The following is a 19,041-nucleotide window of genomic DNA, read 5'->3' as shown; positions in this document are numbered from 1 at the left end:
ACCCTGATATTTACAACTATCTTGTCCACACAAAATCAGCCTATCCTCACGAAAGTTTGAAAAACTTTAAGAGCTTGGAGGCTTATAAATACTTCGTTGCTGGTTGGGTGAAACAGGTCCTCGTCCACGAAAATTCGGCAGGAATCTATCTCGTGCTTGGAAAGGTGAGTTACGAAATTTTCAATTCAAATTCTTTTGTTCTTGCTAACATCCACTGTCAAGTCTAATGTATTTAATGTCATTTGTCAATGGAGCTAGGGCTTTTAATGTTTATATGGTTTGGCGATAGCACTCTCACTACATACATACGTGTATGTTGTCGGCGATTAGCCTAGCAATGATCTTAATTGTGGTTATCAGCCCAAAACCCTCTAAATATATATTAAATGCATCTTACCAGATATAAAATGACTACTACATAATCTGTGGTAATCGTTTGGAGCCCAGTTTTCTCGTCGAATTGCAGCAGCCCATCTCGCTCTCTCCTCTCCGGGTCTCTCGGAATCCGGTAGAACTTCAAGTCTCTCCGTCTATCTTCTCTGTTATTGCAACCGACTGCCACACACGCCTTCACCATTTTGATTATTAATGTTAACGAGCAGAAAAACACGCTGTAAATAGGAGGAATGTACGTAGCCGTAACAGGTAAACACGATGTGTTGACGGACAATTGGGCGGCACCAGTCAGGAGGGCAGAGTTGTGACGTCACGTGGGTAAGGTCTATAGTCCAGTGCGGCTTATCCATGAACAGATGCCGTTTTCATGCCAAATTTGGTGGGTGGCGGCTTATAGTCAGGTGCGCCTTATAGTGCGAAAATGAGGGTAATTTATCGTCATTTGAGCTTTGCCAAATTGTTGTATATAGTTGGATCGTCTCAAAAATATGAATGTAATTCTCATAATAATGCTATTTAAGACTTTTTTTTTTTTAATCCTGTCGTACGCACTTTAAAGCAAGAGGTTTCAAACCTTTCAGTCGTGTAACGTTGCGGTGGTTTGACAGTAGGGTAGAGTGCATCTTTGGAGGTTGCGGCACCCTCTCTTCGGAGCCAGGCCGAGGGTGGGGGTCCCAGAGGAGGCCAGTAGCTGTCCTCTGTCACTGAGCTTAGCAATACCTGTGCGAGCTTCCTTGCTGCAGCCTATAAAAGTGCTGAATGTGTTTTGAAATACTGACTTGGTGACAGTATGCTGTCAACACTATATTGATTTATAGTAACATTTAAGCCAGTTTTCGATTAGTGCATATCGCTAGCTAGCTAGCTAGCTAGCTCGCTTACCTTCCTGAAACCCTGAGACCCTCGTGACTCTACCACCCTCATGACACGACGTAGTTGGTGAGCACCTTGCGCTAGATTACTATAAAACAGAGTATTTCAGTGATTTTGAAATTGTAATTGACATACAATAAAAACATATGAAGAGGGTGGGGTGCAGTAGATGAGAAAAGACATGCCCAAATAATCATTCACAAGCACAAAAGTATTCAATCGCTTGGATTAAAAAATTCACTTTGTAATTAGGCAAAAACGATTAATGTGTATCACAAAACTTCTGCCATTTTTGGTCACAGTTACATTACCAATATCACATTGAAATTGAGTCGAAAAGCAATACTGACATCTATTGGCGAACAATATGAACACATCTCAATCTCATAATGTTTTACTGTCCAGTGCGTTTTTTTTTTTTAAATTATATCTGTGTGCTCGTACGTGCTGAACTCACCCTCTCTGCAGTAAACACAGGTAGGCACTCTGTAGGGCTGCCTGAAGGAAGAAACCCAGGTCGAAGTCCACAGATGAAGAAAACAGACTGGGTTTGGCTGTCTTAGTGTGGGGTGTTAAAACTGTCTGAAATAAATGTTTCATTCAGACATTTACAATAATTTTCCACTTTGCTCGGCACCTGTAATCAAATCTTGCATAACATGGTCATCTAATTATGAAATAACATTATTATTATTATCATCATTATTATCATTTTTCGACTACAGTGGTACCGCTACACACGAAGTTAATTCGTTCCAGGACCTTGTTTATAAGTCGAAATGGATTTTCCCATAAGAATACATTATAATTCCATTAATTAGTTCCACAGCCCGAAAACCTATACTATAATAAATACTGCTGGTACTATTGCAAATAGCAATTACACAGAGAAAAATATATAAATGCTGAATAAAAATCGGAATAATAATATAATAATAGTAGTAATAATAATAATAATACATGTAATAATGTAACGAATTGGGTTCTAATGTGGCAGATGTATTTTTGCATGGTGTACCTGAACGCAATGTGTTTATAATGAACAACTAACTCGAGTAATTCCATTAGAAAAAAGTTTCGAATCAAATTTTGCTGTTTCGAGTACTCGTTAATTAGAGTGGAATTAAAATGGTTTGATTTGAAAGTGTTTGCATTTAGTTTTATTGATTTGGGTGGATACAATGCCCTCCAGTGGCAACAGTGACTATGACATAACTCATTTAACATGGCTGAATCCAGCTGCTTCCTGTTAAGACCAACATAAGCTATTATGTGTTTTTATGCACTCATAATTTAGCTTATAGGTATATTTAGCTGTTTTTTGTGGGAACATGTGTTTGAACGATTAAGAGTATTGTAAAAAATTTTAAAGAATGCATTTTATAGTATTTAAGCTAGCAGATTTTTGCAATGCAAGTTAGCCAATTCTTCTTTTGTTGTACTTAGATCCTCATTAATTTATTATCTATTACCGTTTGAGCCTCTGAGGCTAAGCTCAGATATTTTAATTCATTTTTAAATAAAAATGCAATTCTGCAGTTTGAAGAAACACTAGGGAATTGTATTTTGTGTTCGCATTAATGCTCTTTTGAAAGTGCAATCTTAGCAAGCCTTTGTTTTACAGCTCCTAAAATTTATTCTGCAACACATTAAATGTGCCCAATCCGATTACTCGATTATTCAAACTAACTAGTTGATAGATTAATCGATTACTAAAATAATCGATAGCTGCAGCCCTGGACTTTTTACTTTCACTTTTCATCTTCTATTGTAGGGTTCAGCTGTGGCGGACAGTACGGATGTTGAGTTGCACAACTTCTGAAATAAATGATTAAAAACTTGACAAAGCAGGTGATTTCTTTGGCGATGTTACCACAATAATAATTGTCACCCTAACTTATAAACACTGGCGAACGGAGGAGAACCGCCAAGATCGTAAACATTCTACAGCCATTTTGTCAAGCCAGTTCACAGACACGCACACCACGCTCATATTTCTCTTATCATTTCCATCTTCATTTCAATAATAAGCATCACCTTTTTCCTTTTTTCACTTCCTGCAGCACTAACATTATTGGAACCCATGTTGATTTCTCTCACAAGAAAATCCGCTGTCCGTCCGTCTTGCAGGAAAACAAAGAAACTGCAGCGCTGTCATAAATCGTCGTATTTCGAGCATGTTGTCGGCAGTGTTGTTAATAATGGCGTTAAAATATAAGCGTTATTTTCTTCAGGAGCAGTAATGTAATCAATTACTTTTCTCATCTTGGCAACGCCGTTACCGCTACTGAGGTGGGAAAGGTGTGCGTTACTATGTTGGTTGACTGACGCGAGAAAAGTCTGAGAAAGACGGACTCACGGAGACAAGAGAACAAAGCCGGAGTGGGGAGGAGGCAAGAGAGTGTGAAGCCGTTGCAAACGCGATGCTACTATGCTAGGTGGCTCCAATAATACCTGACTGGAGCCGATAGCCTATAAACTATGCCCACATGATGCTTCGGTAGATATCACATATATACAGAACTAGATGCCAATGACAGACACGACGGCATTAGCAACATGTATAATAAAGAACTAGATGCGTTAGTAAACAGCCGCCATCTTAAAGCAGTAGACTTCTCAGGAAGGCTCTGTTGTAGAGAACCTTCCTAGCTAACATAAGTAACTTTTTATCTAAAATGCTCCTAAATCGGCAAAACTTAACTTAAATCTATTTTTAAATGATGAAACAGTTTTAAAACTTATACATGTCGAAAAGAGAAGGGAACTAATGCAATAACGGGAGCAATTTTAACAACTTTAACTGTTGATTCACAACATTTAATGACTTCCACACACAGCAAAGGTTACTATCTAGTAATCACAATATCCGCAATACCCCTGTGTCTAGTTAAGTTTAGGGTAAAGAATTGGGCTAGGGCCAATTGTCCCCCAAACCCTTTAAACTTGACATTGTGTGACCTGTTTTTTTTTTTGTCTTCTTTTTTTTTTTTGAGGAAAAAAAAAAACATGAAAATTATCACCATTTACTTTGCCAAGTAACTAATTATTCTTACATTCAGGTAACTGAGTTACTAACACAATTACTTTTTGGGAGAAGTCATTTGAAACTGTAATTAATTACTTTTTTTATGTAAGATTAACAACACTGGACTCGTCGGACGTAGAAACAAATGGCGAGTCAGATTTTATGCCGTGTGTCGAAGCGATCGTATGTCGAGGTACCACTGTATTTAAATTATTACTTAAATCTGCCATTTTGCATGTACAAATTTTATGGATAAAAGTCTTCTCAGGTGCACCTTATCGAGCTCCTGCAGGTACGACAGGGCCGCATCACAGGCCTTAAGGTAACATGAAAGACTCTCCTCCTCCCTCTCCAACAGACGGATCCGAGACACTGTAGAAAGAGCCTGGTGGTCCAGAGACAGACCTGGAATGCATACAGATACCACGGTCAGGAAGTGAATATGAGCAACTACGCAAAACGGAAAGATTGTCACTTGTTTATCATTCCATTTGCAGTGATAGCAATGAGGACTACTGCCAAAGTGATATGACCAAGACCAACATGGTAATTATTCAACTGCAGAAATTTGTCTTTTTCTTTTTTTTTTTCTTTTCTTTTTTTTTTTTTTTTTTTGCAGTAATTTAGGAAGAAGGTGTGTGTTATGGAGAGACATGGACAGAGATGGACCAGACACATCTACAGACCACAAAAGGAGAGGTGGTCAACAGCGAAAGCTGATGACTGACTACAGCTGCAAAAGCAAGGCTAAATGTTGGACACTGGTGCAATTCTTGGATATACTGGACATCTAAGGATACAACACTAGTGTGAAATATAGCAAAGCTCAGGAGGTGACGCTTCTTTCTCATAAAATTTGGAAAGACTCCGGTGAGACCTTGAATCCAAAGAAGACAATATGTACTAAAAACACCTCCCACTGCCTTCTTGACAACAATATGTGAAGACCAAACAAGGTTTAGGCTCAATGACTCAGTCGTTATATATGGTAACTTTGCATGAAATGCAAAAGCTACCATTTATACTATACAGTCCCTGACAAAAGTCTTGTCGCTTATCCATTTTGTAGAAACAATTGCTAATAACCTGACTTTTAATTATCCAATTTGTTTCAGAAATGGCTCATATGAAAGCTAAGACCCTCCCAAATAATGTTGAATGTACAAAAAAAAAAACATTGTTTCACTGAAAAAAGATTTATCATTGAATGAAGACATAAAGGTCAAATTTTGGCAAGACAAAAGTTTTGCCGCCTACAGAAAGTAGAGTGAAAATTAAACAAAAAATGTACTTCAAATACAAAAATATGTTACATAACATAAGCGAATTAAGTAGCGGTGCTGTGAGATCCAAATTTAATATTTTATATGACTTACATGGGCTTCGGCAAGGATTCATACAATTTATTGATGAAGTCATCTGGAACATCAAAGAAAGCAGTCTAGCATATCTACCAGAGTTTATCAACATTCTTGGGTTTCGTCTTCCATGCTTCCTCTTTCATCCTACCCCAGACATGCTCAATGATGTTCATGTCTGGTGATTTGGCAGGCCAGTCCTGGAGGATCTTATCTTCTTTGCCTTGAGGAATTTTGAGGTAGGGAATGAAGTATGCGTTGAAGCACCATCCTGCTGCAGAATTTGTCCCTTTTTATGGTTAGGAATGTAAGAGGCAGCTAAGATTTGTTGATATTTCAGACTATTCATGTTGCCTTCCACCCTGCAGATCTCTCGCACACCCCCATACTGGATGTAACCCCAGACCATGATTTTGGTAATGATGTAACCACCAAACTTCACTGTTTTCTGAATCTCGGATCCACGCAGGCTCCAGTAGGTCTCCTGTGATATTTGTGGCGACTGTCGTATAATTCAATGGAAGATTCATCTGAAAAATCCACCTTTTGCCACTTTTCCAGCGTCCATCCTTTTGACAGGCTGAGGGCCTTGGCAAATGCCACACGTTTTTTTTAATTGTCTGCACCCTGAGAGATACCGGTAAATAGTCTGAAATATCAACAAATCTTAGCTGCCTCTTACATTCCTAACCATAAAAAGGGACAAATTCTGCAGCAGGATGGTGCTTCAACGCATACTTCAATCTCTACCTCAAAGTTCCTCAAGGCAAAGAAGATCAAGATCCTCCAGGACTGGCCAGCCCAGTCACCAGACATGAACAGGATGAAAGAGAAAGCATGGAAGACGAAACCCAAGAATGTTGATGAACTCTGGGAGGCATGCAAGACTGCTTTCTTTGATGTTCCTGATGACTTCATCAATAAATTATATGAATCCTTGCCGAAGCCCATGGAAGTGATACAAAATATTAAATCTGGATCTCACAGCACCACTACTTAATCCGCTTATATTATGTAACATATTTTTGTATTTGAATTACATTTTTTTGGTTCAAATTTCACACTACTTTCTGTAGGCGACAAAACTTTTTTCTTGCCAAAATTTGACCTTTATGTCTTCATTAAATGATAAATCTTTTTTCAGTGAAACAAATATATTTTTGTACATTCAACATTATTTGGGAGGGTCTTAGCTTTCATATGAGCCATTTCTGAAACCAATTGAATAATTAAAAGTCCGGTTATTAGCAATTGTTTCTAGAAAATGGAAGCGACAAGACTTTTGTCAGGGACTGTATATTTTTCTTTTTTGCTCAGCTAAAACTGTTAGACCCACGACACCGTTCATACACTAAAACGACCAGAGTTGTCATCCGATGCGGAATCTCTTTCGTTTGTCTCCCCAAAAATGCGTATTTTTGGAAACTAAAGTGACATTTCAAAACGCTAGTTGTCCTACAATTTTTGTCCAAATGACATCATCCATACATTTAAAAATTCAGGACGCTAAGGGGCATAAAAGTTCTGTACAGGTTTTGCTAAAAACGTACAGATCGGCCAAAATTTTCCAAAAACCTACCTAATCATTTTAAATGGCCAAAATTTTCCATTCATTCACCCTTCATTTCTATGGCACAAAAATTTTCATTAATTCCTACTGATTTCCAAATCCAGTGACCCGATCTCAACAGGAAGTGACCCCTAAATGACACACACACACACACACACACACACACACACACACACACACACACACACACACACACACATATATATATATATATAATTATTATTATTATTAAAAAAAACACATATATATATATATATATATATATAATTATTATTATTCTTAAAAAAAAATAAAAATTCGGGGAGGGCAATTTTATTTTTCAAATGATTTTTATATTTGTTTGAATTTTGTTGTTGTTGTTGTTGTTGAAGCAACTTTTGGGGGGATTTAATGATTTAGACACCAATGTCCTACCCATAATATGGCTCATACGCAAAAAGGATTGCTAAAATCAAAGAAAAAAATGTTAATTAAAAATTGAATGTGTTCAAATGCAAACATTTGAGTCTCAAATATTTTTTCACATTCAAAAATTTTTTCTACGATTGAATATTTTTTTTTTTGATTGAAATGATTTTTTGTTTGAAAATATATTTTTTATGTTTGAAGCAACTGATTTTTTGATTGAATAATAAAGACACAGATCTCCTCGCTAAAATGTGACCGACACACAAAACAACATTACTTCAATCGAAAAAATTGCTTCAATAAAAAAAAAAAAATTGACTTCAATCCCCCCAAAAAATTCAAAGAAAAATAGCTTTCAAATGCATTTTTTTGAGTTTCAAATTTATTTCTGCATTCAAATAATTTTTTTGATCGAATAATGAAGACACAAATTTACCTCCATATGGCTCCGCCCAGGGGATCCAATTTTTGACTGGGGTAACTACATTGACATGACACCGGCGGGCATACCATATTCAATGGATGACGATCTTGGCAAAAAGTATAGCTGTCCTAAGCAGTCTGATTTAGAATTCCCCTCAAGAATGATGGGAAACACAAAACGCTCATTTTCAACTTATTATTATAAATATTCTTGTAAGTTAATTTTATTGCTGACACTGCGTTTTGGGGTCATGTTGTGCCCCCCCGGCCCAAAAAGTCAAACTCCGCCTATGAAGTCTACTGCTTTAAGATGGCGGCTGTTTACTAACGCCGGCGAGTCGAGAGGGCGAGTCTGTGATTTCGTAGCATTATGTGGGCGTAGTTTGCAGCAACGTGGGTGTAGTTTGTAGCAACTGGGCGTTGTTTGTAGCCGTTGTCGGCCGCAGTCTGGTAGTATTGCCCAAAAAGGGTTTTGACTCCATACCAGAGCAAAGCAACAGTCGCTACAAACCACACCTCATACAAACCATGCCTGCTATAGGTGCGGTGGCGCATAAAATTTGTAAACTGTGAAGTTCAAAGGGTTTTTAGGACAATCGGCCCTATCCCAATTCCTTACCCTAAACCTAACTAGACACATGGGTATTGCGGACACAGGGATGTGCCTTAACAAAATTAGATTGTAACCTTTGCTATGTTTGGAAGTCATTTTAATATTATGAATCAACCGTTAAATTAGTTAAAATTGCTAACATTGTTCCCGTTATTGCATTATTGCTTTCAACATGTGAAAGTTTTAAAACTGTTTCAGCATTTGAAGATTCAAGTTAAGATTTTGCCGATTCAGTAGTATTTTAGATAAAGGTTTGCTACAACAGAGCCTTCCTGAGAAGGCTACTGCTTTAAGATGGCGGCTGTTTACGAACGCCTCCGAGTCTGTCATTTCGCATCTATAGTTTTATGTACATGTGATATCTATGAGCTGCATCAGACGCCAGTACTGTAGCATCATGTGGGTGTAGATTGTAGGGCGTGGTTTGTAGCTGCTGTCAATTGGCTTTGGGTTGCAGTCAGGTACTATTGAAACTCCCCCAAATCAACAGGAAGTGATCCTGTGAAAAACGCCCCAAATAACCAGGAAGTGACTTGAGGTTTACCTGCCAAATATACCAACATACGACAATACCATTTCTCCACAAATTGCATTTTTTAGTTAGTTTTAGTTGCTTTTATAATTAATTTAATACAAACCAGTTGAGTATAAATTACTGTATATTTGTACTATTTAAATTAACTTATTGCATGCATAACTTTTATTTAGTTATTATTTTTATGATTAAAAAGTTCTTTTTTTTAATACCTCATCTATTAGTAAAACAGGCCGTCTGTCACATAAACAAAAAAATCCCAATGCAGCTCCTAAAAAGGAAATGTTGCCTGGAATTGACTTTTTTGTCACTTGTTAACAAAATTTGAAATGTACGGTCTCATCCCTGGTCAGTAGAAACCTTCTAAGCTAGAATGAGACTTGATATGGTGAAGAGCTCCGGGCAAGACGCCAAGCCTAATTAAATAAGCAGAGTGCTACAAACAGACATCAATTGCCAAAATATTCCAAGCAGACGCACAGTAATTCCCACAACAGCGTGCCTGAATGTAAGATTGAAAGAAAGGGAGACAATCCCCATAGGAATGGGTCGGCTTTCCCATGCGACCTTTAACTTCATCTATATTAGTCCACCTTAGAAGAATTTAGGAGATTTCTCAAGACAACTAGCTTGAATTAAAATCTGCCAGTGACTGTAAACTTAATTCTGTTTCGTCTAGCAGGAAGTCACATCCACCCATCGGGAAATATTCTGTCTAATGAGATGATGGTTATAATAATGTGATTATCCAGTATGATACTGTCCTATCCAGTGGATTTTGATTTTTAAAATTTCCGATGTATCTCTAAGTACGTGTAAAGAATTCAGATATTAATTAATCATTTAAATAGTGTTGCACCAATACTGCTTGTATTTTATTGTATTGTAATGCTGCACTAAAATGACTAGTTCTTCAGGGATTCGTTTAATTAGAGTGACGTTTTAATGGTTTCTTCTGAAAGTGTTGCATTTAGTTTTATTGAATTGGGTGGGTACACTGCCCTCTCGTGGCAACAGTAAATATGCCATAACCCGTTTAACATGGCTGAATCCAGCTGCTCCCTTTTAAGACCGACATAAGATATTAGCTAATGTTTAATTATGCATTTGTTATTTCGTTTAGAAGAATATTTAGCTGTTTATTGTGGAGATAGATGTTTGAACGATTTGTTAAGAGCGTTGTAAAAAAAAAAAAAAAAAAAAAAGTTAGCATTTTATAGCATTTAAGCTAGCAGACTTTTGCTATGCAAGTTAGTCAGTGTCAGAACGAAACGACCAGGGGGACTCAACTGCGGAGTTTCAGGCAAAAAACTTTTATATAGAAAACAGAGGTTCTTCCGCTGGCATGCGGGGTCCGCTGGCATGCGGGGATGAGGTAAAGTACCAACATAAAACGCTCCAAATGGAGGAAAAAGCCAAGATAACTATGATCAAAAGTTCAAACAAAAGGCACTCCAAATGGAGGAGAAAATCTTGACAACTATGATTGCTATGAGATAAGGCTGACATGACCAACATGGGTTGTAAGACACTTCTGCACAAAACAAGGGAAACTAAGGCAATATATACACAGGCGGTAATGGGGAACAGGTGAAAACAATAGGTGATTAGGTGACCAGAGGAAGGGCAAGTACGCGGACACGAGGTGGGTGAAGCCTTCAAAATAAAACAGGAAATGACATGACATGACAGTCAGTTGTTCTTTTGTTGTACTTAGATCCCCATTTATTTATTTTTTTATATCGTTTGAGGTAAGCACAGGTATTTTAAAGTATTTTTAAATGCATTAATTGCTCTTGTGAAATAAAAGTGCAGTTCTGCATAGTTTGAAGAAACACTCAGAAATTTTATTTTGTATTTGCATTTAATGCTCTTTTGAAAGTGTAATCTTAGCAAGCCGTAATAAATGTTATTGCTAGCATAAACCTTTGTTTATTTGTTTTCCACATCCTAAAATTTATTCTGCAACACATTAAATGTTCGTAATCAAATTACTCAATTATTCGAACTAACTAATGGATAGATTAATCGATTATCTAAATAATCGATAGCTGGAGCCCTAAAAATGATGAAATCGCCGATTCCTAAGAAATAATGTGTTGTTCATTTATCTGCTGGCAACCCTCACACTTCAAATGGATTGGAAGTTTATTGCCTTTGTTGCAGATAATGAGCTAGAAAGTAGTTTTTTCATTCTCTGGTCAACATACACCCTCTCACCAGTGTGACAATATATCGAAAAGGTGATATATTGCAATATTTTGTAGGCCAAAAGGTTATCGATATGATCTCACCAAGAATCGATGTATCGTCTTAAAAATGTGTCACTATTTAAAAAAAAATGAACCAACAGGTTGCTACCAAAATATTCCATTAAAATAGTGTCTATGTTAACTCACTGGCTATCTTTGATGGCACTAGACATCCAATTTATTTTGACTGGATTGGACGTTTAGTGCCAGCAGTGGCAGATAATGGATTAAACTACAGTTTGTTCTTTCTCTGGCCAAGATTCACCCTCCCACCAGTTGGGGTGTGACATTATTTTGAAATGGTAATATATGACGATAGTTTGAAGTCCAAAAGGTTATCGATATGCTCCCACTAGGGATCGATGTATCGTTTTAAAAAGGTGTCACTGTTTAAAAGAAAAAGGAACCAACAGGTTGCTACCAAAATCTTCCGATAGAATAGTGTCTACAGTACATTTGATGCAGAGGTGGGTCGTAAGACTCGTAACGCTTTACATTACATTACATCAGTTACATTTGCTTGAGTAACTTTTCGAGAAAAATGTACTTCTTGGAGTAGTTTTACCACGCAATACTTTTTACTTAAGTAGATTTATGAAGAAACACTACTCTTACTCCACCTCTTTGTGCTACACTAGAAGCGTTACATTTTTCGTATTTATTCTACATATTGACTTTATTATTGCAAGAAATGCCGACAATGGCTGTCTCAGTTTCACCAATGAGACGTCGAAACATTAACCACATGACTCCATTATGCCAATCACAGTTGTTTTTCTCCACTAGAGGGCACTCATGCTCTTTGGACGGGTGATGTTTCATATTGTTGTTCTGGTCTGAATTTCATGATTTTTGCATCATCATTTTGGCCTAATATGGTCATGTAATAGGTTATGATACAGTATAATAAAAACAGTTCATGTCGACGAAGTTGTGCTGAGAAAAGGAATATACCAAGCTTAAAAAAAAACAAAAAAAAACACTGCAAGCAGTTACTCACAATGTTACTCATTACTTGAGTATTCATTTCAATGAATACTTGTTTTACTTGTACTTGAGTAAATTTTTGAATGACTACTTTTACTTGAGTAATATTTCCTAGACGTAACGCTACGCATACTTGAGTAAATTTTTTGGCTACTCTAACCACCTTTGCATTGATGGCGCTAAACATCCAATTAGTTTTGACTGGATTGGATGTCTAGCGCCGTTAATGGCACTGAAACCAGAGCATTCACAAAATATTAAATGTGATGGTTCACTTACTTATTTTTCCCCATTCTGTCATTGTTTGCATACTATCCTCATTAAAATATGAAAACCTATAAATGTTTGGGTGGTTATAGTTAAGGCAGACACTGTTTTTTCATCCGTGTGATTTTGACAAAGATCAGATCCCATTCGATGGTGATTTTATGCAGAAATGTGAGAAATTCCAAAAGGTTCAGATACTTTTTCATACCACTGTAGTTTACCACTTTTATTAGTATACATCCAATTCATTTGAAGTGTGAGGGAGGCAAAGAATGAACGTTCTAGTACCTTTAATGACAAATGCCTCAGCTAGAAGGCGAAGGTGGTAGGTTGGTTGATCGTCCTGCGTTAGTTCTTCCAGTCCCACCCTTGCGCACATTCCCTGGGCGTCGCGGTGGCAACCCTGCACATAGTGCACTTTGGCCATTAACAGCAGAGCCTCGTTTAAATACCGGGGCTGGAGGAGGAGATCAAAGGAGAGATTTATGTTAAGTTCTTTTGAATTGACAGAGGTTAAAAATTGTAAGATTTAATAAGATATCGAAAGCTCTTAAAAGGAAACAATATTTTGACTCACAGTCAGACGGCCTCGACTCAAGATGAGGTTCAGGTAGTTTTTAGCCCGGCATAATCTTGGCTGCATTTTGTCAATCAAAGGTGTGGATCTCCTTAGCAAGTCCATGTTTTCCTGTAGGCACTCTTCCAGCAGTGCTTCTGCCAACAGCAATGTCCCATAGTCATCTGGAGGAAGGATAGGAAAAATGTTATAATAAACACAATATTTGAAGGACAAGATAACAATTCACACACGTGTTTTTGTAACATAAATGCTTTAAAACTCAGGAGCGGAGATAGTCCCAGACTTAAAATCATTGTTTCTATAACAATGTTCTATCACCATCAATGTGTCTTTAAAGTGCCTGTGACACGAAAAAGCATGTTTATTTCATAATACATGCGGTATTTTATGCTCCTGAATGAAATGGACTGCTTGGATGTGTGTGGAAGCGATTTATTTAGTTTTTTGAATCCCGCGCCATGAAAATTAGTGACTTCCGGCTTCGGTCTTGCATTGAGGAGGAGGGGAAGGCGTCCTCTTCACTATACAGTGTACTGTTGTGTGTGAGGACTAAGGATTCAGCTGATTTTGCATAATAATACGTTTATTTTTCGCATCACGCCAGCCAAACGGCTGCAGAAAAATCCTGCTGTACGAGGGAGAGGTGTGTGCACCTTTTTGGGGCTTCAAAAGGTTCCCATTCACCGGTGGATATTGGCCAAAACAAGCGCTACTACTGTAGGACCATGGGACTTACGAGGAAGTGAGTAAACATCGTGTTTTGTATTATGTGAAATACTGGGATCACTTTTATATGTAGGTGGCTTGCATTTTGTGGCTGACATGCTCCTTGTCCCCTCGGCCGACGATCGGCAGCTTGTCGCACACCCCTCCGCTGGGAGAGCACTATACTCGGCTTATTGCCCTTTGGATGTGCCCGGTGTTCTGTCAAATTTTCTGACCGATCAGAAATTGCAACTTTGTGTTAAAAATAGCCGATAATACAGCGATTACAAAGTAAACACTACTAACTTTCTTTAAATCATTCGCTGCTCAGCCTCCAACGCCTACAGACGCACTCTGAAGCACACTCTTATCTTAACCGATAAGCGCTCAGGGCCAGCAAGCTCGACTCCCAGTATGGGTCCAAAGAATTTGAAACCTGGAGACTTAGATGAAATAAAATCCTCCATACAGAAGTTGGAGGTCTCCTTGACTGGCTTGATTCAAAACCAGAATCAAGAAATCGTCAGAGAGCTCCATTTAATTCGCGCTGAAAACGAGAAACTCAAGCAGGCGGTCGAGGAGAGAGATGTTCGCATCAAGAAGCTGGAAATTTTGGCTGACGATCTCGACCAGTGCCGACGCGCAAATGAGCTCATCATTTCTGGATTACAACTCACGCCTGGCCCAGGGGACACAGTGGCGCAACTGGCAATTGCTAAGCTGAAAGAGTATGGAATAAACATGGAACCGCTGGACATCCGTCGCTGCCTTCTGCTCCCATCTGGGGGGAGAGGACCGGCGACGGTGCTCATGAAGCTGGCAGACCACAAGACCAAGACTGCCCTGCTTAACCAGCTGCGCCACCTGAAAGGGTCAAAGATTTTCTTGAATGACAACTTGACTCGCCGAAATTCCCGAAATTGCAAGAAAAGCATGTCAACTCAAGAAAGCTGGGAAAATAGCCAACACCTGGGTCTCGGATTGCAGGATCCTTGTCAAGACGCAAGATATGAAGATTAAAGCTATTATGAGTTTTGACCAACTTACTACAATAGCTGGATAACTGTAAATACTACACAGCCAACCAGTATAACAACTCGTGGATGTGGACGGTAAGCTGAAACTTATCAATGGCAGGAGTTACAAGAATCTTGAACACATTAAGGATTATCTACCAAAGACAACAAAGGCTCTGACTTTAATTTTCACGGCTATAACATGACACAAAAGTATCGGGCATCTAAGGGGGGAGGGGTGTTGCAATTATGATTGACAATTTCCTGGAATGTATTACAATTGAACTCCTAATCCCCAATTGTAAAACATAATTATCTGCTGTGTCTACCGAGCTCCTGATTCAAATGTCTAGTTTACTGAGTATATGGAAAAGATACTGTATAAAACGAATAATAAGCATGTTTTCGTTGTGGAGACATTAATCTTGGGATAAAATATGTACAGCATGTTGTTTGATTTTCTCATACATCCATGTCTGATGAAACTTACAGTGACCTTGTGTGCGCCAATTGTTGCTACCATGTACACCTCAGCAATGTATCCTTCTAAGAGACTTACAGTGGGGAGAACAAGTAATTAATACACTGCCAATGGGAAAACCCATTGGGGAGAACAAGTAATTGATACACTGCCAATGGGAAAACCCATTGGCAGTGTATCAAATACTTGTTCTCCCCACTGTATTAGAAAAGCATTTTGAGTCGCTACTCACACCAGCTGTGATAACATGTCACACACATAGCCACAACAAAATGCCTGGTTTAGATGGCATAAAATATCGTTCGGGAGGTGCGACAGTAAAGGTGAAGTCGACAGTTTTCACCATTATGGAGTAATTTTGCCATGTCGTCTTAGATAAATGCATTTTTATTATTTCATATTCCATTTAGCACAAGACTATTATTTGTCATGACCATGCCATTTATTTAGCTATTGGGGTAAAATACTTGGATAAAAAGAATATCCTGTAAAAATATTGGAGTAGAGAGACTGAAACAATGACATTTTGCGGCTTTCTTCGTCACGTTTTCCACGTTCTGAATAATTCCCCCTCAACGGGCTGAATGGTCCTTCTCAAGCCATTTGTTTAGCTATTGGGGAAAAATACTTGGATAAAAAGAATATCCTGTAAAAATATTGGAGTAGAGAGACTGAAACAATGACATTTTGCGGCTCTCTTCGTCATTTTTTCTTGTTGTGATTTTTGTGAATAATTTCCCCTCAATGGGCTGCATACTAAATCAGATGAAATCGTGACTCCGCTGACGTCATCCACCTGTTGGGGACGCTAGAGCCCTATAATGGTAGACGTGGCTGACCGGCAGATTAAAAGACTAATTTCTCGTCATCTGCGCTTTGCTAAATTGCTGTATATAGTCGAATCGTCTCAAAATATGATTCTTATTCACATAATCAGAGGCGTCGCATCCCATTAGGCAAACCAGGGAATTGCCTAGGGCCCCCAGCCAGCAGGGGCCCACAGAGGGCCAACAGATGTAGCACACGCAGCTTTGCTGCACTGCCGCAGCGACACGTGTAGAAAGTGTTTCAATACCATGGAAATATTTGGCAGATTAACTAACAATTCTGTAATCAATCCCAATCAGCACTAACCATGTCACATAGATTATGCATGTTTAAGAAATTCCAATCAGCTATTAAAACCACATGATTGTTTAAAGAGGACTCACCAAGTACTCTCTGGAAAGTCCTTGCCGCGTTGTCTTACGTTGATTTTCACAGGCCACCTAATTATTCATGTGACTACTTAAAGAAATGGTGATTTTTTTTTTCCAAAAAAGTCTATTAATGAGTCTATCGTATTCCTCGTTGAATACTCTATAAGAAAAATATGACATATATGCATCGAAAATAATCCTAAACGATTTTATTAGCAATTTTAATACTCCTTTTAGCAGGGTTCCTTGGGTATGCGTACGTTCCCATAGCAACCAGTAATTGTTATTGTAAACTGTTATTGTCCTACGTCACAAGCGCTGCGTATTCTGGGAGCGAGAATAGGCGTAAGTTGTCATTTCGAGCAGAGGACGGCCACCTGTTAAAATGTGTGCATCCATGAATGAATGTAAGTACATCCATATGAGTCAGTGTAAAGTTGCTTAGTTTTTGCCACTTTTATGGCCAAGATGACCGCACGTACACGCAGCGCGCACTCGCACCCCCCCACCTTTGTGTTCATTATACTGCGCGAGTATGTATGTGTTTCACGTGACTCAGAGGGGCCCCATGTTACTTGTTGCCTGGGGCCCCCGGGGACCCTTGCTACGCATCTCCACATAATAATCATATTTAAGACTCAGGACCGGCCCAGGCCACTTGGGGGCCCTAAGCAAAATAATGCCAAGGGGCCCATATTTTTGGCCCACCATTTCGTCACAGTGTACTGTGAAACCCATACATGCAATCCAACCTATATGTCTATATTTTGTAAATTAATCAGATTTTGTTGCACTGCTTTCTTCAAACTTCTCACCCCAAATGTTTGTCAGTACATACAGTAGATAACGCCAAACCTTTTTCTAAAAGAGGAAAGAAAGAAGTTAAGGAAGAACTTTTATTTTTTAAGCTTGTAATCAAGTATCAAAACTCACATAAGTCAAATAAAGCAAACTGTAGTAAAAAAAAAAAAAAAAAGAATATGAATTAAACAACTACCAGATTGCCCCCTATCTGGGCCCCCTAGTGGTCAGGGGCCCTAAGCAGCTGCATAGTCTGCGTATAGGCTGGGCCAGCCCTGTTGAGATTTTTTTTCTCGTGTCATATGCACTTTAAATATCTGCAGAAATGCGAGGGCTGTCCTCACTTTTGTGATACACTGTAAGACAGTGAAGGCCCTTTATTTGGACCTACCAGCCAACAGCTGGAACTACAAGTTGTCAACAGTACAAAGTTCAACTTCTGCTCATGCCATTGACACAAATTTAAGGACTACTATAATCATCTACTTAACCAAAAAAAAAGAAATGTAGAAAAAGTAGATTGAAACCACCGTCTCCAACAACAGGATGTTAAGTAAAACTTTGGCTGACGTGAACTCACCCTCTTCGTGCATGCGCGCTGCCTGCATGTGTTCGACGATTGGGGGAATCCTGTCCCACTGGCACTCGGCCCGGTACCGATCCAGATCCGCTTCCAACCGCAGCTGGGTGAACGAGATCCGCGAGGCCATGGCAGCTCGGTCCCGGTGCTGACTGTACTCCCCGGACACGATGGGAGTGACTGCAGACTTTCAGGAGAAATAAATATGTAAACTTTGGAGCGCGCGCGCACGCGTGTGTGGAAGAGGTAGATAGGCCTACTACTGTACAGTACAATACAAACAGTTATACTGTCTTTTAAAAATGATCATAACAAAACTATATCAAGGGATTTTACAATGTCACGTGACTAAGGAGTCAGGAGTGAAGGCATGCCTGCTGTTAATCTTGTTCGTTAACACTTTAAGTGGATCAGGTAGAACGGAAGAAACAGCACTGTAACGATTTTTGTATATTACAGTGTAACAGAACATGCATGGAGACTGTGACTCATGTGTTGAAAACGATCGACATTCCCACGTACAACCACCAGCTTAAGTCATTGCCTGCCAATGACGGTGATAGACGTCCAAGGACGTCTATCGCCGTCAATGGCAGTGAAATATGATCACTCATATTCAGCCATTCATGTTCAAATAAATTAGATGTCTATCACTGTCAATGGCAGCGAATGTATTAAAGGGAAGGATCAAACTAACGAGGAGGAAGTGGGGAAAAGGGAGGTTGCAGGCATGATCACGGCAAATAAAAATGAACAGATAGTCTAAATGGGGTCGTCCTAAATCAGGAACAGGTATAAAGACATGAACTATTTAAGAAGTGAAAGCCAGCTACATTATTTAAAGAAAAGAAAAAGAAAAGAAAGAAACCTCAAGTCTTCTGAATAAAGATTTGGCGGGGTCATTTTCTCTCTGGAAACCTGACATTTGATTCAGTGCCTTTTCTCAAGTGAAGTATCTCCAAGTCGCAG

The 19,041-nt window shown here is 38.8% G+C and overlaps 1 protein-coding gene across 2 annotated transcripts in view; it reads right to left on the bottom strand.

Moving 5' to 3' along the window:
- Positions 1-19,041, bottom strand: part of ttc7a (tetratricopeptide repeat domain 7A) — a 130,738-nt gene extending 111,697 nt beyond the window's left edge. For both annotated transcript variants that reach the window (XM_057847684.1, XM_057847686.1), the window contains exons 1-8: positions 18,941-19,041; positions 18,073-18,259; positions 13,288-13,451; positions 12,999-13,167; positions 4,572-4,702; positions 1,727-1,851; positions 1,279-1,357; positions 971-1,140 (exon numbers count right to left, since the gene is read on the bottom strand). In XM_057847684.1, coding sequence (XP_057703667.1) covers positions 971-1,140; positions 1,279-1,357; positions 1,727-1,851; positions 4,572-4,702; positions 12,999-13,167; positions 13,288-13,451; positions 18,073-18,259; positions 18,941-18,997 — 1,082 coding nt within the window. In that variant the 5' untranslated portion in view covers positions 18,998-19,041. The remainder of the gene's footprint in view (positions 1-970; positions 1,141-1,278; positions 1,358-1,726; positions 1,852-4,571; positions 4,703-12,998; positions 13,168-13,287; positions 13,452-18,072; positions 18,260-18,940) is intronic.

The sequence above is a fragment of the Corythoichthys intestinalis genome, chromosome 10, assembly GCF_030265065.1.
Source record: "Corythoichthys intestinalis isolate RoL2023-P3 chromosome 10, ASM3026506v1, whole genome shotgun sequence".
Lineage (NCBI taxonomy): Eukaryota > Metazoa > Chordata > Actinopteri > Syngnathiformes > Syngnathidae > Corythoichthys > Corythoichthys intestinalis.
The sequence above is the reverse complement of the archived record's forward strand: the minus strand, read 5'-3'. Positions and strand labels throughout refer to the sequence as shown.